The sequence below is a fragment of the Monodelphis domestica genome, chromosome 3, assembly GCF_027887165.1.
Source record: "Monodelphis domestica isolate mMonDom1 chromosome 3, mMonDom1.pri, whole genome shotgun sequence".
Lineage (NCBI taxonomy): Eukaryota > Metazoa > Chordata > Mammalia > Didelphimorphia > Didelphidae > Monodelphis > Monodelphis domestica.
Genome location: NC_077229.1, coordinates 173,243,800 through 173,268,392, shown reverse-complemented (window position 1 = coordinate 173,268,392; position 24,593 = coordinate 173,243,800). Strand labels below are relative to the sequence as shown.

At 39.1% G+C, this 24,593-nt stretch overlaps 1 protein-coding gene across 2 annotated transcripts in view; it reads right to left on the bottom strand.

Annotated features, from left to right (window-relative positions):
- NIPAL2 (NIPA like domain containing 2) overlaps positions 1-24,593 on the bottom strand; it is a 135,180-nt gene that overhangs the window by 72,456 nt on the left and 38,131 nt on the right. For both annotated transcript variants that reach the window (XM_001379874.5, XM_007488152.3), the window contains exons 2-3: positions 5,626-5,694; positions 3,675-3,846 (exon numbers count right to left, since the gene is read on the bottom strand). In XM_001379874.5, the coding sequence (XP_001379911.2) occupies positions 3,675-3,846; positions 5,626-5,694 (241 nt within the window). The remainder of the gene's footprint in view (positions 1-3,674; positions 3,847-5,625; positions 5,695-24,593) is intronic.

Sequence of the window (24,593 nt, the reverse complement as noted above, 5' to 3'; positions counted from 1 at the left end):
TCGGAGGACATTTGACACCTCTCATCTTGTCATCCAACCTCTTCTCTTTATAGAGAGGAAATTAAGGAAGACCCAGAGAGGTCAAGTTACTTGTCCAAGGTTACACAGGTTACAAAAGGTAAAACATCTAGGATTTAAGTCTAGATTTTCTGATGATAAATCTGATGTTTTCTCCACCACCCCATACTTCATGTTAAATATAGGGAAATTATATATTATTTTAGTGTATATATATATGTTATATGTGTATGTAAATGCATATACATACATATCTATGTATCTATCTAATCTATCTGTCTAATTGAGGAAACTTCCTCTGCTATGTAATTCAACACTTGTCCACTCATTTAGTGTTGGAGAGTTTCTCAGAACCCTGAGAGTCTAACTTGTCCAGGGTAACCCAGCTAATATGACATACAAGTAGAACTTAAATTCCCTTCTTCCTTGTTCTGAGGCTGGCACCCCACCACAATAAGCTGCCTCTAACAAGCAAACAGAATTGTATTGTAGAAAGCCCCCACACCGGATTTCAAGAATAGATGGAGCTTGGAGAAGAACCAACGTTGACAATAAAACATTTTTTTCATTTCTCTTTTCTGAGGTTCTTTGAACGAAAAAAAAATGTCAAGGGTATTCGGTTGCCTAGGAGCTAAAGAATAGAGCAAGTGAGAAATGCCCTCATTTATTCATTTAATCAGAATGCTCATAAATAATAACTTCTTAGATAACCTGTGAATTTACCCAAGACACTTGGGTCTGTATTGTGTTTTGTTTTAGGGAGCTGAATAAAATCCTGCTCTGCAGAAAAACAAAAGTATATAAGAAACATTTTCAAAATCTTAAAATCAAACACATCACCACATTTTTTTTCTGTCTCTGTTAACAGAAGGCAGAAGCCATCTCTCTTGGTTTGTTACCATATCAAAGAAGGCTCTAAATTTTACAGAGACATAGAAATACAATGTTTCCATGGCAGCAGATGCAGAGAAACCTCAGAAGACGTTGTTGACTTGAAGTGGGCTTAGGAAACTAGTTTTCTCTTTTGACATTTAGAGACATTTCATTTTCTCTTATTAGGGTACTTGGGAAATCACTTCAAATGAGCACAGATGAAACTCTTTGAAAGAAAAGGATTTAGAAACTAGACTATAACCATCACAACATGGTCAATTTCAAATTTTCCTGACCTAATAAAAAGTGACATCAAGATATATGCAGGGAAGAATAGCTTTTGAATGTTCAAGCAGTACGTTCCAATATGTTTAAAATTTAAACCTGGTTTAACCAAACCTAACATGAAGTGAAATAATTGCTTAATTCCAAAGCGAGGGATTTTTGTAACTATTTCACGAATGATGCTGATGTTAATTTCCAAGAATCAGAAACTAAAAATCAGACCATGAAACCAACCTATTTAAGTTTCACTGACAAAAAATAAACCAGGGACATAAAGGATGGAAAAGATTAAATTTGCATTTTAAAAGTAACACCAGAAAGTCCAATTAAAAAATTCCATTAAGTTTCATGAATAATGATGGATCAGAATAGTGACTATGAATAAGGAGACTTGAAACCTTGTTGGTGTTAGGAAATGGGGATCTTTAGCCTGCTTCTTTCTAATTTCCCTTCTCAGGTATCTTGGGTATAGTGGAAAGATCACTGGCTTTGGAATCAGAGGTCTGGTATTCAAATCTTGCCCCTTTCATTTTCTACCTGTGTGACCTTAACGCCTCTAGGCTTCAGTTTTGTCATATGTGAAATGAGGGGGGGGGGACAAGGTAACCTCTCAAGTTTCTTCCATCCCATCTTTTAAAGATCTAGGGTGAGGGGAGAAAGGGGTAGTCTTGGCACCAATCTTTTAATATATAAAGGGAGTTCATTCCCTAGGAGAGGAAAGATAAAAGAAAATGAATAGACAAAGGAAGATTTAGAAAAAGTAACTGAAAAATTGTTAGGCTCTATGCTGAAATTAATCTAAATGTAAATAGTTATTAAGCAAGTTTTGTTTAAAAACTATTATATATTGGGATCAGAAAGTGATTGTTAGGCTTCATTTAGTCCAACCTCTTTATCTATAGATGAAAAAACTGAATCCTGGAAAGGTTAAGTGATTTGTCCAGTCACATGGCAGAGTCAGGGTTCAAGATCACAGCCTATGTCTCCAAGTTCAGTACTCTTTTCATAGCATCATGCTGCTCCTCTGACACTATTGATTATACTGATGTCCAATGTTAACTTAAAAAAAAAACCCTTCCTTCCATCTTAGAATCAATATTATAAATTGATGCTATCAATATTATATACTTCTAAAGCAGAAGAGTGGTAAGGGCTAGGCAATGGGGGTCAAGTGACTTGCCCAGGGTCACACGGCTAGGAAGTGTCTGAGGTCAAACTTGAACCAAAGATTTCCCATTTCTGGGCTTGTTTCTCTATCTATTGAGCCCCTTAGCTTCCCCCTTCATTGTTAACTGTTGAATAAAATGTTTAATTTTAAAATATGAAGGGCTAACATTTGGAAGAGATAATAAATTTATTCTAATTCGCTCCTGTACCACCCAGGAACAGGAAACCAGACTTCAACTCAGTGTAAGGAAGAATTTTCTAATAAACCCGAGTGGCTTCAATAATAATAGCTAACCTTTATATAGCATCTGCTATATGCCAGACATTGTGCTAAATGCTTTACAAATATTAACTCATTTGATCCTCATAACAACCTTGTGAGGCAAGTGCTAATATAATTCTCCTTTTACAGTTGAGGAAATTGAGGCAAACAGGTTAAGTGGCTTACCCAGGGCTGAATTTGAACTCAGATCTTCCTGACTTCCAGCCCAGCAAACCATTGAGCCACCTAGTGGCCCCCAGTAAAACAGGTTCCTTCATAAGGAAGTCAGTACTGTTAACAGTAGAGGTATTTAAATATAGATTGGAGACTATCTAGTTGCCATGAATGTTATGGAAAACATTCATTACTGGATTTTGAGTCTGAGGTCTTGGGTTTGAATTCAACCTCTGACACCTCCTGAGTCAAAATGGAAAAGTTGTCCACCTTTCTGGATTTCAGTTTCTTCATCTAGAAAAAAAGGGAAGTTAGATTGGATTTTTTTCAGCTCTAAACCTATGCTTTTCTGATTTTCTGCCTTCTAAGATCCCCTCTGATTCTGGGATTCTTTGAGAAAGCAAATTCACTCGTGACTGATAACTCAATGAGAAGTCATGACTACTGACTAAGCCATGAAATCAGAAATCAGAGGCAGTGATCCTTTTGTGTAGAAGTGATTACTCTTGTAAAATGAGCTGGAGGGGGCAGCTGGGTGGCTCAGTGGATTGAGAGTCAGGCCTGAAGACGGGAAGTCCTAGGTTCAAATCTGGCCTCAGACACTTCCCAGCTGTGTGACCCTGGGCAAGTCACTTGACCCTCATTGCCTAGCCCTTACCACTCTTCTGCCTTGGAGCCAATACACAGTATTGACTCCAAGATGGAAGGTAAGGGTTAAAAAAAAAGAGCTGGAAAAGGAAATGGCAAACCACTCCAGTATCTTTGCCAAGGAAACCCCAAATGGGGTCACAAAGAGCTGGACAAGCCTACAAAACAACTAAATGACAAAGATTTCTCTTGAGTTTTGAATATTAGGGCTAAATTTTTCATTTAAAAATAGAGAAAAATGTCTTACCTGCAACAGATAAGCAGCCTAAAGGTGCGATGAGAGTAACGGGTGCCAATCCATAGCCTACACAGTTCCCTGTCTCCCCAATTACCATCAGGAGGCTCCCACACCACCACAAGATACTTCTGAAGTAGGGATTTTGGCTTCCTTGATGTGCCAGTTTCAGGTGAGAATATTTCTGGAGAGAATTAGGAATGTCAATAAGAATGTTTTTTAACAAAGTGAAAGCATCTTATATCAGTTTTTAAAAGGTGATTTTAGATTGAGATTACAAAAAAAAAGAGTCTTTTTATGTTTTCTATTTCTTGAATAACAATTCACATTTCTCAAGTTCTTTAAAAATTCCAGAGCATTTGTCTTACCATAGCCCTATCACATAGATATAAATTTACAGATGAAAGAACTGAGGCTCTGAGAAGTAATTCTTTTCTCATGATTACTTGGCTAATAAGTAGGAGAAGTAGGGGTAGAACCCACGACTTTCCTGACTGCAAGTCCAGTACTTTTTTACATCACCTCACAATTGGACAGTGGTCTCTTCTCTCTCCACTCCAATCCATTCTCCACATTTCTGCTAAAATAATTGTCCTTAAGACATCTGAATAGGTTATTGTTGATAAAAGTCCCCTACCTTCCACCTTAGAATCAATGCTGTGTATTGGCTCCAAGGCAGACAAGTGGAAAGGGGTAGACAGTGGGGATAAGTGACTTGCCCAGGGTCACATAGTTAGGAAGTTTCTGAGGTTATATTTGAACCCAAGACCTTCCAGCTGTAAGCTTGGCTCTCAATATACTGAGCCATCTAGCTGCTCCTCATATTCAACTCTTTGTGACTCTGGGGTTTTCTTGGCATAGATACTGGAATGGTTTGCTATTTGCTTCTCCAGCTTATTTCACAGATGAGGAAACTGAAAAGTGTGAAGTGACTTGCCCAGGATCACCCAGCTAGTAAGGGTCTGAGGTGAAATTTGAACTCAGGAAAATTAATCTTCCTGACTCTAAGCTTAGTACTCTAACCATTATGCAACCTAGCTGCCTATTTACTATGCCATATTCCCATTAGATGTTGTCTGCCCTGAATGAATTCTAAGTTCCTTGTGAGCAGAGATCTTTTTTCATTTGTTTGCTTTGTCTTTTTTGTCTTTGCATACTCTTTGATACAAAATGAGATAATATTTGTATAGTGCTCAGGACAGTCTCTGGCACAGAGCAGGCACTTATTACTTGTTCACTCCCCTCTTGGCAACCCATAGCAGATGCCTAGCACATAGTAGGCACTTGGTGTTTTTTTTAAACCCTTACCTTCTGTCTTGGAGTCAATACTGTGTATTGACTCCAAGGCAGAAGAGTGGTAAGGGCTAGGCAATGGGAGTCAAGTGACTTGCCCAGGGTCACACAGCTAGGAAGTGACTGAGGCCAGGTAAAATGCTTCTTGATTGACTTATGAATTCAAACATTCAAACTGGTACACTGAGTACATAATTACAATGTTAGAGTTTGGGTAATGAGGCTATTAAAAAAATAGATTTACATTTAGTTCAGGGTTGAGCAAATGAGAATAGTTCATTCTGGGGTCCCAGGAAATAGAAAATGTTAGAGCCAAAAGAAACCTTAAAGACCATCTTGTTCAACTCTCTCACTTTACAGATGAGGAAGTCATTTGACTTGTCCAAGGTCTCAAAATATAAGTAGTTCAGGGTTTGATTCAAATCTCTGCTTTACCTTCCATAAGTTTTCCTTTAAAAAAAAAGAGGGGGGAAACCATATGATTTTAGTCTAGTTTTCTTAAGTGTTTGAAAAAAGGGAAAAATGAAAACCCATGTGGTCTGCAAATGTATGCTTTCCAAAAAGACTTCATAACCTGCATAATCTCCCAGAAGGAAGGTCTGGGAAGGAAACTTGAAGCAATAAACTTAAAGGAAATAAAACCACTAAATTACAAGAATATTTTTCATACCTGTATGTTGAGCGAAATGCTGATGATTAAGTTTCCTGTAACTGCCAGTAATACACCAAAGAGGTGAGCCTGTAAAACAGATTAAAAAAAAAAAAAGATAATCCTTGTAAGAGTTCTGAAAAAGGTTAATCAATTCAGGCTTCAAATACGAATGTAAGTTCTGTTATCATCTTTTAGTTAAAAAATAGAATTAACCAAGTCATAGGCTGAGTTTTCTAGATATTTATATCTCATTTAGTGAAACCATCCAAAGAGTTACCAAGTGGTTATGTGATGCCTAAGTCTACACCTTCATACAGACTATATCTGTGACCCCATGAAGGTAGGATCCAAGAGCAGGAGGTGGATACATCCTACAGTGTAGACCCAGACCTCTGAGGAAGGCTCCTTCAAGTCAGAGGATCCCACAGAAGTGACTCTGGGACTGAGCTTCTTCAGTTCCCTCTGTGTTATTCCCAATAACAAGATCCCTTGAGAGGTGTAGGATATGGGCCAAGTGTTGTCCGTCACAAAGCTAAGGAAGAGGATTCCTTCACCTGCCCCTTAGAGACCAGACCTGTGGCTGTCTCCCAGGAAAACAAGGCTTCAGGGGAGAAGAAGAAAGATCTCAGTTTCTTCTCTAGCTGCACCCCGTCAGTGAGGAGGATAGAGCCCTCTGGAGTCAGAGGCACCTGCTAGCTGGGCGGTGTCTTCAGGCTGGTTTAGAGGCTGCTGAGGGAGGGGACTTTAGGTGATTTCTTTTGATTTCTGATTATTTGTGGCATAATAAAGAGAAAGTTGTTCCTCTCTCCTCCACTTCTGCCCATTGTCTCTCCAGATGCTACTTCTGTTGTGAGCAGGCTACCTGGAACTGTTGAATTCTGAGCCATTCCCATAACCCTAAAAGGTCCCATACATGTTTATCCATCAGCTGAGAAGCTTCTCTTTTCTAGGATTTGTTGGAAATCAGTCTGATGCCATCCAAATCAAGAGGGTGCCTGGGAGGAGGCTTTGTTAGTTGTCTTAACTGAATAGCAAGTCTGGATTAGGTTAGAGGTCTAGGTTTTACCTTGGGACAGGAGCTTGCCCTGCCCTGTTGTTTTTAGTGAGACTAAAGATCTTTGGTCTTCATGTTCTTTTTTTTTTAATTTGGTCATTTCCAAACACTATTCATTGGAAACAAAGATCATTTTCTTTTCTTCCCTCCCCCCTCCCACCACCTCTCCCATAGCCCACGTGGAATTCCACTGGGTATCACATGTGTTCTTGATTCAAACACATTTCCATGTTGTTGGTATTTGCATTAGAGTGTTCATTTAGAGTCTCTCCTCAGTCATATCCCTTCAGCCCCTGTAGTCAAGCAGTTACTTTTCATCTGTGTTTTTACTCCCACAGTTTATCCTCTGCTTGTGGATAGTATTTTTTAGATCCCTGCAGATTGTTCAGGGACATTGCATTGACCCTAATGGAGAAGTCCATCACCTTCGATTGTACCACAATGTATCAGTCTCTGTGTACAATGTTTTCCTGGTTCTGCTCCTTTCGCTCTGCATCACTTCCTGGAGGTTGTTCCAGTCTCCATGGAATTCCTCCACTTTATTATTCCTTTCTGCACAATAGTATTCCATCACCAACATATACCACAATTTGTTCAGCCATTCCCCAATTGATGGGCATCCCCTCATTTTCCAATTTTTGGCCACCACAAAGAGCTCAGCTATGAATATTTTTGTACAAGACTTTTTCTTCATTATCTCTTTGGGGTACAAACCCAGCAGTGGTATGGCTGGATCAAAGGGCTGACAGTCTTTTATCACCCTTTGGGCATAGTTCCAAATTGCCCTCCAGAATGGTTGTATAATTTCACAACTCCACCAGCAATGAATTAGTGTCCCCACTTTGCCACATCCCCTCCAGCATTCATTACTTTCCATAGCTGTCATGTTAACCAGTCTGCTAGGTGTGAGGTGATACCTCAGAGTTGTTTTGATTTGCATCTCTCTGATTATAAGAGATGTAGAGCACTTTTTCATGTGCTTATTAATAGTTTTGATTTCTTTGGCTGAGAACTGCCTATCCATGTCCCTTGCCCATTTATCAATTGGAGAATGGCTTGATTTTTTGTACAATTGATTTAGCTCTTTGTAAATTTGAGTAATTAAACCTTTTGGTCTTCATGTTCTTGAGGCAAATTTTAAATATTCTTTGTTAAGTTAGAATTGGTTGAATAAATAAACCTTGGAATCCTTTATTTTTTTTTAATTTCATTTAACAGAATTGATTCCCAGGAATCTTGGCCCTTCTCTCCCCTCTCCACACCACAGAAAATAGCACCTGACAAAAAGATGTGTATATGTAGATTGTGTCTTAATGTTTCTATTTTTCAAAACATTCTTTGGAGGTAGATATTCACAAGTTATTCTTCAAATATTAAATCTGTAATTTACTGAACTGATTTTCCATTTCCTTCACCAGTGACTTGGTGGCAGATACTGAACTGGTTTACCATTTCCTTCATCAGTTCATTTTACAGATGAGGAAATGGAAGCACACAGGGTTAAGTGACTTGGCCAGGGTCACACAGGGTCACACAGCTAGTAAGTGGCTGAGGCCAGATTTGCACTCATGAAGATGAGACTTCCTGAATTTAAGCCCAGTGCTCTATCGCCTCCCTGCTCCACCTAGCTGCCCTTTAGAATCCTCAGTTACTTTCTAGATGTAGCTCAAGCCATACTTTGGACAATTTAAATGATTTGCCTCGGATTATTCAGCTGGTAGAGTCTGAGGCTGGGTTTGAACCCAATTCTTCGGACTCAAGTCCAGGGTTCTTTTCCATTTGCTCCTGAGGAATTGTAGAATTTCAGACTTGTGAGGGACCAGGCTTTCCATGAACAATCCCTTCTATAACCATAACAGAAAGAAAAGTTGCCACTTAGATTCTGCTTGAAGACTTCTGAAGGATGTTTAGGAAGTTTCCCCTTCTATTAACCCCCCAATCTGCCTCTATTCCACCTCTACCCTTTCTCCTGCTTCTGCCTGCTGGGACCAGACAGAACCAGTGTAATCTCTCTTCCACAGGACAGATCTTTAAACACCTGAAAACAGTTATAATTTTCTAGTGCTAACTCCTAGAGTCAGGAATACCTGAGTCCAAGTCCAAGTCAGAATTTGGCACTTACTAAGACACCCTGGTCAAGTCACTTAATCTCTTATTTTGCCTCAGTTTCCTCCTCTGTAAAATGGGGTCAAGAAGAACACCTACCTCCCAGGCTTGTTGTGAAGCTCAAATGAGATAATAATTGCTATGTGCTTACCAAGGTGCCTGGCACAAAATAAGTGCTATATAAATGTCAGCCATTAATATTCAATATTTTTATGCCTGTCCCAGTACAAAATGCATTTTTGCCTCCCTTGTTCTCTTATTATTACATTTTCATTAGTTGTATCTCCTTAGGTTGATGGAAGTTCCTTGTCTTCTAGCAGGCATGTCTTCTACTCGTCTGTATTCACCCATAGTTCCCCAGCACAGTGCAGGGGAAAAGCAGATGCATAAATGAGATGCTCTGAAGGGAGAAAGTCTTCAAAAACAACTTACATTTTACCCGCAGATTGAACAACAGAGGGATTCATGCACTCCGTATCTTAAAAGGGCACATTTGTTGCCGTACCTAATGACTATATGATAGAAACACTGGGAGAATGAATCAATATTTTATTTCTCTAAATGCCCATGGATATAATCTTTGTTTTCTCCCTTTTACAGAACATACTTTCTAGTTAGCTTGAAATATTAAAGAGCTAGTTGAGTTTCAAAGGTGGATTATAACTATAACAAATTCTTTCCACAATGCAGCACATCTTGGAAGATTTTAGGGCTTTGTTATACAGATATTATAAAAATAGGGCAGAGTAGAAAAATGAGGACCCCTTTGGTTAGCAGATATATAATACCTACAGTCTTTGTTCAGCTGAAAATTCCTTCTCCTAATGGAGGTTCTTGGCATTAATTTTGACTATTTTATTTCTCACTGGGTTCTATTGTATCAGACAACATTGCAAACCAAAATATAATTTGCATATGCTATTTGCATGTTTTCTATTTCCAGCCTAGTGCATTTGCCAGGAATATTTAAAAAAAAATTAAGGTCCCAATGATGAAGGGATTTGTATTGAATACAAAGAACATAATATTGAATGGATAATTATGGAGATCTTGTACAATTATAAAATTAAAATGATGAGTGGAAAAAATTCACTTAAAAAAATCTCCTAACTCACTCATCAAGCACTTGAATTGGTATTAGGCAAAGGCTCTCCATATTTGGTAGATGGAAGGGGGAGTCAACTTTGTGATTTGAAGATGGAAGAGGACTTCTTGCTCCCAAACATCTCCATATCCAGATGCTGTGGGACATAATTTTTGCCATTAGAAATTCATTTTGGGGGGCATCTCCTAAGTGGCTTAGTGGATTGAAAGCCAGGCCTAGAGACAGGAGGTTCTGGGTTCAAATCTAGTTTCAGATACTTTCTAGCTGTGTGACCCTGGGCAAGTCACTTAACCCCATTGCCTAGCCTTTTCCTTTCTTTGGACTTGGAACCAATACCCAGTAATGATTTTAAGATGGAAGGTAAGGGCTAAAAAAAAAAGAAATTAATTCTCTTGAGTTGAATATTATCTTCTTCATAAGTCTTCTTTCAAAACATATTCAAAACACTACTGGAGGGGGGGATGAAACATTAAACATTAAACTAACAGTCCCAAGTAATTAAAAGAGTCTATACAGCCCCAGGGATGACTCCCTATGAGACCTTAAGTAAGTCAATTAAATTCTTTGGGCCAGAGTATTCATACCTACAAAATCAGGAATTTATGCAGATAATCACTAAGACCTTTCCAAGCCCTGAATTCAGTCACTTTAAAGTGAATTAGAATATCAGAATGCCAGAAGTCAAACCATAACTCAAGAGGAATTCCTAGTTAATGGCACCCCAATTTAGAGGGTGCTGATAGCACTTGGAGAATTTGGGCTTTTTTGTTGTTCATTTGTTTCAGTCTTGTCTGTGTCTTTGTGACCTCATTTGGGTTTTTTGGCACATACTGGAGTGGTTTGCCATTTCACTCTCCAGTTCATTTTGCAAAAGGGGAAATTGAGGCAAACAGGGTGGTCACACAGTGAGGAAGTGCCTGAGGCTAGATTTGAACAAAGGAACAAAGACAAGTCCCCTTGAATACTGGCAGGACACTCTACCCACTGTACCACCTAGCTGTCCCAATATTTCCATTATATGGTAGATAATCTCAGCAGTCACTCTCCATAAGAACTCCTCCTCAGCTAGCTCGGCTCATTCCCCAATTTACTTTACCTTAAAAGGTTGATCCAAGGGGTACATAATTTGGGATTTTGGTTTTTATAAGATTATTCTCATACAAAAATGAATAATATGGAAATGTGTTTTGAGTGATAATATATGCATAACCCAATGGAATTGCTTGTTGATTCTGGGAAGGGGAAGAAAGAGGGGAGGGAGAGAACATGAATCATGTAACCTTGGAAAACTTATGTGTAAATTTGTTATAGGAATAAAATAAAGATAATTCTTTAAAAATTAAATTAAAAAAAATTTAAATTTAAACTTAAAAAAATGTAAAAAAAAAAAGATTGATCCCAGGGTGCAGTTTTTTGGCTTTTGTCCTGAGGTATAGAAGTGGCCAGTTATGGCTCTTGACTAGAGGGTCTCTGGCTGGTGAGGGGAAAGAGGGATTGGGGAGTAAAGATTGAAAAGGAATAAAGGGACCCCGAGCACGCCTGAAAGAGAATCACTATTTTACTACGTTGTCAGGGACTGGATCTTTCCCTAAATTCATCAAAAACAAACATAAAAATGAGTTTCAACAGACCTTGGCTGGGTGGAAATGATAGATCAACTGTTTCAAATGTCTAAGAGTTCTTGTCAACTAGTGTTGACAGCGCAGAATCAAACAACTGGTCTCACTATCTTTTTTTTCCACTGAATTACTGAAATGCCGACTTGGCCTCCTGTATCCTTGACCTCATGACATACGGTTGTAAGCATGACTTTTCCCTCCCTCTCCATAGGTAGAGTGTTGCCAGACCCTTATGTACTTCATAAAAATATATTGGGGGCCAGGGTGGTGGGGAATCTCTTTTATACTCTTCAGATTCCAAGCGTGATAATCTTGGAATCTACATGTGATAACCAAAAAAAGATGGAAAGAATATTCTTGTAGGATTGCAGATATAATTCTTTGTGATTTCATCACTTTCCTTTTTCAGGAGCCACTTCAATACTGGTGTGTGTGAGGGTAGAAGAAACTATTTGGGCCTTGTAAAAGTCAGTTAAGTCAAAAGGATACTGTCAAAAAGTTGACTTTCTTTTAAAGTCACTATGTGGCATAGCAGGTAGAGAATTGGCCAGGAAGTCTTGGGTTCAAATCCTTACCTGTTATTAATTTTTTAATTACTAATTGACTATTATTGATTGAATTAATTACAAATGGACAACTTTACCATTTTGATTACTAAAAATTTTTTTATCTGATTTGACTTGATTATTTTGATTACTAAAAAAGTTTTCCTGATACCTTGTAGCTGACACTTATTATGGCACATGTACATGTATACACACACATATATATTTTATACATATATACACATATGTGGTACCTATAGAACCACTATATGTTTTACAAGCACTTTTTTCTGATATTCTGATATTTATGGGTAAGAGGATGTGGACAAGACTTCTGGAGAATGGGCAAACAAAGATGGTCTGTATCACTAAATGGAACCTCTACACAGCCTCCAAAACAACTTTATCAGGCAGGGAGTATAGGCATGATTATCCCCATTTTATTATATTTTATCATCCCTAATTTTTTAGAAGAAATGAGATCTCCAAAGTTTAAGAGATTTGCCCAAGATCATACAGCTAATTTAGTGGCAAACTTGAGTTTTGAAGTGGGTCTCCTGGAGCACAGGATCCATAGCTTTTCCCAAAGTACCAACATGCATCAGTCACATATTAAGTGTTAGAATTCAGATTTGAACCCAGGTCTTCTGGCTCTAAGTCTAAAGTCTAAAAAAAAGAAAAAGCCTTTTTTTTTTACTATGTATGCCACAGTCCTTTAATTAGACTTTCCTGAATTATATGTAAAGAATTAATTTTTCCTAGGTACCCATACTACATAAAAATATGCAGATTTAAAGTTGTACATAAACGCCTGCCCTCAATTAGCCTATTGTTGCCAACATCATGTGGGTGTGTACATTTAAATCTATAAGAAGTTGTAAGGAGACCACCTTCTAATCAGGACCTGGACACTATAAAATGATCATATGATTGAATCAGAGGGTACATTTTTAAATTGCTCCAACCCTTGGTCTGAAGCAGAAGCTTCGGGCTCACATGGATAAAGCTCAATATTGGGGCACTCACAAATCTCTTTGGCTTGTGTGCCCATTCAGCTTTCTCCTGAGAATATCAGAATCTAGTTTGCTTGGCTCTCACCCAGGTTTTCCCCCTGGAAACATTAAAATTTGGCACACACCTAGGTGTCCCCAGAAGAGGAAGAGAACTTCCAGTTTCCATACAAGCATTCAGACTTAGATGATACTGAATAGAGCACAGCCTTGATATATATAACACAATGGAACATAAGTAAAATTCTAATGGGCAGACGAGTGCCCTGATGGTATTTTCAGCTATGCTGAAAGAGAGGAGGGAATATGGTACACTGGGTAGATCCCAGATAGTTTCCAATTTGTGGGTAAGAGGATGTAGACAAGACTTATTGGAGAATGGACAAGCAGGGATGGGTTGTGATCTGTATCACGAGAGGGAACCTCCAAATCACTGAAATCACAGATCCATTTGAGTATTTGATCTGCATTTAAGTTATGCTCTGCTTCATAGAATACCGGATAATTACAAATATTTAGGAAATTTGCTAGACTAATTAGGAAATGATGACTCTATTTGTCCTTTATAGAAATGGTTTCTTTAATCATGTTCATATTCAAAGTGTCATTAACTTCTAATCAAAAAGTTCATGCTCATAATTAAGATTAGGAAAGGGCTTTAAGTGTTCCGCCTCCTACTCAAGATGGCTTTGATTCCTAAAGGTGGTGTCCTTGCAATTAAATGCACTCAGATGGAAGAAGCCCTCATCATTTATCAAGTCCTGCCCTATCTGAATCAGAATCACCACTACAATATATTAACCTTTGCTTTGCTCTCAAATGAGAAGGAATCCATTCCCTCTCCAGGCAGTCCATTGCACTAATTCCAATCTTTAAGTATTGAGAAGTTTTTCCTTATACCCAACTTCAGTGTATCTCTCTACAGCTTCCATATATTGCTGCCTGTGGGGGCCAAGCAGAACACGGTTTCCATATGACAGCCCTTCAAATACTTGTACACAGCTGTCACAACCACTCTGCCTATGTGGTTTTCTGCTCCATGCTAAACACTCCCAATGGTAACTGATGCTGAAACAGCATGGTCTCAAGGTCCTTTGCCGTCTCAGTTTCCCTCCTTTGGACACTCTCCAGCTTATCATTGTTCTTCCTCAAATAGATACAGAATTGAAGATAATTATCAAGTTGTGGCTCTGAGGACAGACAGCAGAACTGTCACATCCCTAATCCTAGGCACGAGTTCTCTCTCTCTCTTTTTCTAATCCTTCCATCTTAGAATCAATACTGTGTATTGGTTCCAAGGCAGAAGAGTGGTGAGGGCTGGGCAGTGGGAGATTTTTTATTTTTCCCTTTCCTTTCCTTTCCTTTCCTTTCCTTTCCTTTCCTTTCCTTTCCTTTCCTTTCCTTTCCTTTCCTTTCCTTTCCTTTCCTTTCCTTCCCTTCCCTTCCCTTCCCTTCCCTTCCCTTTCCTTCCCTTCCCTTCCCTTCCCTTCCCTTCCCTTCCCTTCCCTTCCCTTCCCTTCCCTTCCCTTCCCTTCCCTTCCCTTCCCTTCCCTTCCCTTCCCTTCCCTTCCCTTCCCTTCCCTTTCTTTTTTCTTTGCTTCTTTCCTTCTTAAACCCTTATCTTCTGCCTTAGAATCAATACTGTGTATTGTTTCCAAGGCAGAAGAGTGATAAGGGCTAGGCAATGGGGGTTAAGTGACTTGTCCAGGATCACACAGCTGGGAAGTGTCTGGGATCAGATTTGAACCCGTGTCCTCCCAACTCTAGGCCTTGTGCTCTATCCACTGTGCTACCCAGCTGTCCCTATTAGCTATTATTTTACAGATAAGGAAATTGGTTGAAAGAGGTTAAATGTCTTAGGATAAGAGATGTAGAGGAGAAATGGATTTTGGAGGCCATGAGCTCCAACCCCTTCATTTTATAGATGAGGAAACTCATAACAAGCTTAAGAGGTAGATGCTATTAATATCCTCATTTTATAGTTGAAGGAACTGAGGCAAACATTGGATGCCTGTTCAGGGTGTCTGAGGCTAGATTTGAACCTAGGTCTTCCAGACTCCAGGCCTAAATACATCAGCTACTATTATACCAATCTGGCCATTTCAGCCATGTTCAAGTTTTCATGACCCCATTTTGGGCACCAACTATACTTAACTCCAGCAAAAACCTAAAAATAGCCACAAATGAGATAATGTTCAAGAAATCTAATGAGAAATTATATTAAGTCATTTCATCCACCTCAGAAGTATAGAAAAAGTCAATCTGAGCCCATAAACAAGAGGAAAGGGGACCTGCCAGAAAACCTAGCCCCAAAGAAGGCAGAGAAGATTGGTCCCAGGAGAGGCCCATGAGGCCTCTCCAGTTAGTAAATAATCATATTACCTGCATACATATACATACATGTATATATCCATATTCCTATCTCAAGAAGAAAGGAGAGAAGGAGAGAATTTGGATCTTGAAATTTTAGAAGATCAATGTTTTATATGCAACTGGGAAAAAATAAAGTATTATTGAATTTTTTAAAAAGAAACAGCAAGATATTTGCACTATTCATAGTCCAATAAACTTTTTTTATTTAAAAAATTAATGAAAAGAACCATCCTAAGCTTGTTGGCTATGGGAGGGGGGAGGGAGGAAAAGAGGGAAAGAATATGAACCATGTAATCATGGAAAGATATCCTTAATTAATTAATCAATTAATTAAATACGAAGAAAAGAACTATCCTAATCTAGAATTGTTTGTTCTATTTATTAAAAAACAAACAAAAAGCTAACTCAATCATGTACTGTAGCTAATGAAATCACATTTGTATACAATTCAATTCCAGAAGTGAACAGGGAAAAATATAGCAGACTTTCCCATCTTAATATTTTTTAAAATAATAAACAAGTGGGATTATTTGCGAAGATCTTCTCATTTCTTTGTCTTGGTCATCACCAAGCAGAGTCTAGATATTTGTATGGATCGTTCTGGTTAAGATTTTAGAGGTAAGGAAGTTGGGATGTACATATACATATGGTGGGAATCCTTGATCTCTTGTTGGCTACCAGTAACCACCAGTAGCGTGCTACCAAAGAGAACCTGAGCAGATGAAGCAGGGCAAAAGCCATGAGCCAGGACATTTTGTGTGGTGCAAATGGAAAGATCTACTGACTTGAGGATCACAAGAAGGGAATTTAAATTATAGCCAAGCCATTTACTACCTGGGCAAGCTATAGAACCTCTTTGGGCTTCCTCATCTGTAACCAAATGGGGTTGAATTGAATAGACTCCAAACCCCCTTCAAGATGGCAGGATTCTATGTATGCCTGGAAAGGGAAGTTTATCAATCACATGAATAACAATAATTATAGCTAAGAGTTATATAGCATCTATTATGTGCCAGGTTCTTCACTAAGTGCTTTACCAATATGATATCATGATTCTCACAACTCTGGGAAATTGGTGCTATTATTTTTCCCATTTTACAGATGAGGAAACTGAGGTAGAGTTTAAATGATTTGCCTAGGGCCATTCAACTTGTAAGTGGCTAAGGCTGGATTTGAGATCATTGAAAGACAGCTCATGTGCTACCCTGGAATCCATAGGACATTAAAGGACCTCAAGAAGGTCTTTGGGAGCAATGGTTAAATCTGGTGTGGAGGATTTATGGGAGAAGGATGGTACAGGACAATGTGGAAAATGAACTGAAAGCTGTATTGTTGGCCAAAGTAATAAATCATCATCATCATCATCGTCGTCATCATCATCATCACTGACTTTTATTTAATACCATAAATTTTGCAAAATGCTTTCTACAACTCTCCCATTGGAGTGCCTGCATGAAAGAAATAATAATAATATAATTCTTTAATAGCTAGCATTCTTGTACTGCTTTAAAGTTTGCAAAGCATCGTAGGTAATATTTGATTCCCACCACAATGTCTGGGAGGAAGGTGCTCTTATCTTTATGGTTCAGGAAATTGAGGCAAACAGAGATTGGTTAAGTGACTTGCCCAAGGGTCAAACAGCTGGCTTCTGAGACAGGATTTGAACTTGGGTCTTCCTGACTCCACATCCAATGTTCTCTCCTCTGTGTTTCAAATGAACAAATTGAATACGTAGAAAACTGGGTTTCCTGTGTTATACAAGGTGACTTTCTTTAAAACATTTTTATTTTATCATTTATATGACATAAAAATATTTCATACCAATCTATTCCTGCCCCACAATTTGTTTAGCCATTCCCTAATAGAAGGACAATAACTTTCAGAACAGCTTTTTTGTAAGGAATGAGGGAAGGAAGGAAGGAAGGAAGGAAGGAAGGAAGGAAGGAAGGAAGGAAGGAAGGAAGGAAGGAAGGAAGGAAGGAAGGAAGGAAGGAAGGAAGAGAGGAGGAGGGAGGAAGGAGGGAAGAAAGGAAGGAAGGAGGGAGGGAGGGAAGAAAGGAAGGAGGGAGGGAGGGAGGGAAGAAAGGAAGGAAGGAGAGAGGGAGGGAGGGAAGAAAGGAAGGAGGGAGGGAAGAAAGGAAAGGAGGGAGGGAAGAAAGGAGGGAAGGGAGGAAAGAAGTAAGGGAGGAAGGAAAGAGGGAAGGAGAGAAGGAAGAAAAGAAGTCATGACCTTCAACTTCAAGGAGAGTTAAAAATGCTGCCTGTTGCCAAGTCATCTTGTTTTCTACTCAAGTCTTCCAAGTCACTAAAGATAGAGTCTAGATTTCTTTAGGCAGCATCATTAGTTCCTCTGTGAATCAGCAGAAGTGGGTAGTACTTGATGGTTTGATAAGTCTTGGCAGGTTTTCAGTCACATCTCAGATAAATACTCTGAGAAGATGACATATCTCCTAATCATTCATTTTTGATCTACATATGGTGGCCTCCCTAACCCTGAACAATTACCAACCTCCATCATGGAAGCTAATCTCATCTAATACTTTATAAATTCCATTCTCTCCTTTAGAAAAATAGGGATCAGTAGATAGACAGCCATGCCTAGAGATGAGAGGTCCTGAGTTCAAATCCAGCCTCACACACTTCCTAGTTGTGTGATCCTGGGCAAGTCACTTAACCCCCCATTGCCCAGCCCTTATTGCTCTTCTACCTTATAACCAATATACAGTATCAACTCTATGATGAAAGATAAAAGTTTATTAAACATTAAAAAAAATATATATTGGGGGGGGGGAAGCTGGGTGGCTCAGTGGATTGAGAGCCAGGCCTAGAAATGAGAGGTCCTAGGTTCAAATCTGGCCTCAGACACTTCCTAGCTATGTGAACCTGGACAAGTCACTTAACCCCCATTGCCTAACCTTGCCACTCTTCTGCCTTGGAACCAATACACAGTACTGATTCTAAGATGGAAGGTAAGGGTTTAAAAAAAAAAGAAAAAATATTAGAACATTTGCCCTTCTCCAGGATTGTAGTTGCTTTCCTGTTTCTTGATGATATTTAAGATATCATCAATAATGACACAGCAGTCACATTGGCCAGTTCTTTCGGTACCCAATTGCCTGTTTTCTTAATATTTATCTTGGATATCAATTCTCCACCAGCCATTTTTATTCTGACCCTTCTAGTCCAGTCATTGTTCCCCTCAGCACAGAAAACAGAAACAAAAAATCAGGGCAGCTAGATGATACAGTGGCTAGAGGGCTGAGCCAGGAGGTAGGAAGACCTGAGTTCAAATCTGTTACCAGATATTACAATCTCTTGCATGACAAATATTCCATTTACAACCTACACATTTAAAAATTAAGAATTGTCTCTAGCAGAAGATAAACAGCAAAAACCACACAAATCCATAAAATAAGCATCTCAGTCTCTAGAGCCTCCTGGATGTCATGTGGACATATATATACATATTCCTTTGTCAGTGTATCTAGGAGCTAAGTCACCCTAAGCAAATCACTTAATCTCAGCTTGCCTCAATTTCCTCATCTATAAAATGGAACTAATCATAGCACCTACCTCCCAGATTTTCTGGGAGGATCAGATGAGCTAGTATTTGCAAAATACTTAGCATAGTACCTGCCACAAAGTAGGTGCTATGTTATTATTATTAAACAAAATAAGTATTAAGTACTCTTTCATCCTTCTGCTTCCAGTTATCATCTTCCTGTCTACCTCAGAGACAGTTCAAGCCCTTCTTTAGTCTTCCTTCTCTTTTCTTTCCAGAACATAAAAACCACCTTCCCCAAGCCTTTTCACTTTCCTCTGAGGCAGGGAAATAATCTTGCATTTACAACCTACATATTTAAGAATTGTCTCCAGCAGGAAGAGAAACATCACAAACAGCACAAGTCCATAAAATAAGTGCTTCGTTCTTCTCTATAACCTCCTGGATGTCATATGGGACTGTAACATTTTATTATTGTCTCTGAGAGTTCTCCTAATAAATAATCAAACCAAATGACTAGCTGCCATTGGGAACCTGAGAATACTGCCAATAAACCAAGGCTCTTGGCCCTGGCCCTGTGAATAGATTTTAGGAAGTCTGTGAACGTGGATAGGGAATAAATACTACATATTTGTTTTCACTAATCTTTGATTTCTGTTGTAACCCTTTGATTTTATTTATACATTCATTTAAAAACCTTATCATGGAGCTGGTAGCTAGGTGGCTCAGGGGATTGAGAAGCAGGCTTAGAGATGGGGAGATTCTGGGTTCAAATCTGGTTACAGATATTTCCTAGCCATGTGACCCTGGGCAAGTCACTTAACCCTCATTGCTTAGCCTTTACTGCTCTTCTGCCTTGGAACCAATACTTGGTATTGATTCTTTTTTTTTAAACCCTTACCTTCCATCTTAGAATCAATATTGTGTATTGGTTCCAAGGCAGAAAAGTGGTAAGAGCTAGGCAATGGGGATTAAACAACTTGCCCAGGGCCATACAGCTAGAGTGTCTGAAGTCAAATTTGAACCCAGGACTTCTCATCTCTAGGCCTGCTTAATATTGGTTTTAAGATGGAAGTTAAAGTTTTAAAAACAACAACAACAAAAAAAAAAACCAAACAAGCCTTATCACAGAAGGAGTCAATAGGTTACACCTGACTCCCAAAGGGATCCATGACCCCCAAAAGGTTTAATAAACCCCACTCTAAACTGTTTTCTTTCTAATTCCCTGCTAATGCTAGGTTCCATTTCCTTCTTAATGTCCCATAGGGTCTCTGGAAAAGAAAAGCTCTTTCTGTTTGACTCTTCTATCCACTCCCTCTGTTTGAAATTACACTGACATTATCTATCCTGCCTCTCCAACCTTTCTCTCTAGGATGACCCATGCTTTCTGTCTTTACTCTGACTCGGTTGGTGGAGAAGGTTCGGTCCTTGAACTGGTCCCATCTTGATCTCAGTCCCTGCTGCTCTCCTCTCATCTCCTCATCTTCTCTTTTTCTATTTTGACATCAAAAGAATGTCTGTTATATTCTCTCCCTATTAATTATTCTGGAAGGTTTTCTAGACTGTTTCCTTCTCCCTTCTCCTGGGCTGCCACTATCCTTCCCATGTGGCAAGATCCCAAAGATCTTCCTTTTGGTGACACTCAGTTAGACATTGCAAGTGTGGAATTAAACTTTATCCCAGGGCAATTAAGTTTTTTTAAATGATTAACTGCATTAACTTCTACAAGTTTCAACTCAACCGAAGGCTTATAATTATCTCAGTATGATTTTAAAATGAAACAGGTACAATTAAATATGTTTAAAATTAGGAGATAAGAGGAAGTTTTATATTTAGTAAGCAGTATTGGTACAATAGGAAGTTGGAAGGTTTGGGAGCTAGAGAACCTGGGTTCAAATCCCAGCTCTGCTACTCATTCCCTGTGTGATGTCAAGAAAATGACTTCTCTGCTCAAAGCCTTACCTTCCTCAACTGTAAAATGAGGATTTTGGATTAGACATCTCTAAAGTCCATCCTATGGCAAAGTGGAAAGAGCACTGGGCTTGGAATCAGGAAAACTCATTGTCGTATGTTCAAATTTACACTAGCTGTGTGATCCTGGGAGAGTCACTTAACCCTTGTTTGCCTCAGTTTCCCCATCTATAAAATGAGCTCAAGAAGGAAGAGACAAAGCACTCCAGTATCTTTGCCAGGAAAATCCCAAATGGGTTCATGAAGAGTTGGACATGAATGAACAATAACAAAAGTCCCTTCTAATTCTAAATCTATGGTTATATATTATAATAATCTCTCCTAGTTCAAGGATTTTAACATTGTATAGCACCTAGTAGGCACTTAATGAAAGCTTATTGATTCATCAATTGCTTGCAGGTAGATGATGCAAAATTTAAAATTAGATCTTAATAATAAAAATGCATTTTAGGAGGTTTATTAAATGATCATTAGAAATCAAGGAATAAAGCAGATACAAAATAAAACCATGTTCCCATGGCTGGTTAGCCAATTTCAAAATCCCCATTCACCACCATCACCACGGGCTGCATGCCAAAAGAGGAGGCAGAGCCTCAACACTCATTCACTACTTTATCCTCTTGTCTACAGGAAGTACGTAATGACAGAAGTCAGTGGGCTCTCAGGATACGTAGTTCTTTTTTTAGGGTAACAGATTTTCAATTATACAATGATGAGTATAGAGATTGTACCTGTGATTTCATAGGAGTAGGGAATTCCCTTTGCCAATCAAGTTACCCCCTATGGCACTCAAAGGTTAAGGGATTTGCCCAGGGTTGCTTGAATTCAGTTCTGCTGATCTCTCTGTCTAAAATATCACACAGCCTTACTATGCTCCCATTCGGGGTCTTTTATTGGTTCTATGTTGGTGACAGAGGAATCTGAAATTTGCTTTGGATGGCTCTTTTCCATTCAAATGTTGAACTTTGCTGACCCAAGAGGAAAGCGAAGCTATACCTACCCTGATATAAATCACAAAGGCGGAAAACAGATCCATTCTAGAGCTACTTTATGGAGATTCTACAAACCAGTACCAGATTAGACCTCTCCCTAAAAATCACAACTGATGGTTAGGGGCCTGGCACTTACTAGTGGATGCACAAATCACTTACAGAGCTTCTTCACCCAATTCCCACCAACCACATGTGCTCGCTCAGAGCTTGGGTGTGAGGGGGAAGATGAAGCCCCTGTTTGTTTCTAGCTAGTCATGTATGTCTCAGTGTGAAGGACTCTGCACCTTTGGGTAGGACAAAGCAAGCCCCTCACTGACCACTAAGTCAGAGGAGCAATGACTCAATGGATCTTTGAAAGGGAAGGACCCACTCTCAGCTCTATCTGTCTCTTCCTCTCTCTAGAGCCAGGGGGGCACGGTTGATCTGCCTTCCAAGGAGCTGTACAGTTATTGCTCTTATGTGGTGATGGAGGATGGGGGACTCACTCAGGTGAAACAGAGCTGGGGCTTCTGTCTGTCTTTTCTCTTTTGTGTTTCTTTCCTGAGTAAAGACAAGGGACCTATCATCTCAAGGCAGACGTCTAGGCTTGGGAATCTGAGAGGTCATTTGGGTGAGCAGGGTTGGCTGCAGAGGAAGTTTATGAATTAGAGATGACTATTTACTGTAAAAGGCATCCAAGCCCCAGACTGATTGGCCAGTAGAAATGGACTTTGAGGATACAATGCAGAGATAAAGGGAAAATGTAATAAACTACATTATGCTCTTAAGAGGTTTAAGTCTCAGTCTGCTGGGACAGTAGAACAATAGTTTTAAATGACTGAATCCTGCTTGAAGTCTTCCTGCAAAATCATGCTTTTATTTTGTAGGAACATTTCCTTTGTGTGAAAGAAATGAATATGTGCCCCATATACCGTGGGCTCTGAAAAATCTTGAGGGCTCTTCTATTGAATAGAATGTAAGCACCCTGAGGATGGGGATGTTTTTGTCATTATACCCCCAGGACCTGGCACATAGCAAGTACTTAGCAAATGCTTATTGAATTTAATTAAATTATCATACTGATCTCTGAACTTATATATTATTGGAGAGGTGAAAGCCCAAACCAGATGCTATTTCTGGCATCAAACTGGCAGTTGTCAGGGATCTGCCTGTCTACTGAACTGTATGAGGAATGCATAAAAAAATGCTCATTTTAAAGCAGGATACCAAGAGACTGATATCTAGATATCCATGATCCATCAATTAGTTAGGCATCAGTCACAGGTACCATTTAATATCATCCTGACTTTCAGAATTGCTTCATGATAGTAAATTGTGATTCTTGGTCGTAAGACTGCCCTCAAAGAGACTGACACTTTATTGCAACAAAGTTAACTTCAAGTAGCTGACCTCTATAAGACTGGAAGCCAAAACCTCCCTTGTTTACAGAAGTCGGGGACTGTTTATGAGGAATGATGCATATATTGTTAGATCTGGCCAGTGGGCTGGTTAGTTTTGCTGAATTGCTCCTCTTTTGCTCTCTTTTATTTTGTTATGAAGAATAGGTCTCCAGGGCAAGGGAATGGGGAGGGATATACTTCGAAGGGAAGGTGCTATAAAAACAAACGATATCAATAAAAATGAAAAAATCCAACAAAGAACAATACAAAATGAGGTGAAAAGCCTTACAGCTAGAACTGGAATGTGGATTTCGAAGCAATAGTTTCAAATTTATCTATTGAAGGGAAGACTGACTATTCATGCTGATTTTTAAAATGAAATGCATTCTTCTTGTAATAGAACAATGAAAATAAATGTATATAAGACAGGTGTCAGAGTTTCCTTGTGACATCTAGTATAGGCTGGCATATCTTATTCTTCATTATTTCTGGAATTTTTTTATCTAATGCTTCCCAGTTGATCTCATGGGCCAATTAAATTAGTCTAACACATCTGAGGTGCCATTTAACTTTTAGCTCCCGTTTAAAAAAAATACAACAAAACCTAATTAATTCAAACTAATGGTTTGGAAAGCCAGTTTGAATCACTGAAAAGTCTGAATCCTAGACAAGTTTGAAAGAAACACAATTTTACAACTTTCAAGGAAATTCAATAAAACAATTAAGTTAAAATGTTTCCTTCCAAAGATCCTGCTAGGTAAGGAAGACAATGGTCTGGGTGATTACTAAATGAAGGAAGCTCAGGAAATCTCAGAACTTCCCAGAGTCACTCTGTGAGACCTGTAGTAACAGCAGAAGCCCCATTCTGGGCAAAGAGAGTTTGAACATCAGCAAATCACTAATTTCTCCCTGATTCCCTCCAGTGAGAGTTGGCACCAGTCTTGAATCTTGACCTACACTCTAGGTCCCAGATCTTGAATCCCTGCCTGCAATGCCCGGTTCTTTTTGATCCATGTAAGAACTCTTGCCCCACTTCACTTCACTTTGGCTGACTAAATCCACCTTTGTGTGAGAGACTCCTTTGAATTTCACTTTCTCTCTGCCTGGCTGCCCTGTGATACTTACTGTAGGTGGTCTTCTGCCTCTCAGAAAAGTCAGTTCACTTCTTGGAGGTATCAGCTATTCCCCAAGACTGTGACTAGTAATCTGGCAGCTGTGCTTATATCTCAAATTGCTGGCTTTGGGAACATAAGAACTCAGGACCCTGTCCCCAACCTGATGCTCCTTGAGGCTTTTCTCCTGGAAACATGAATGCAGATTAGAAAGATTT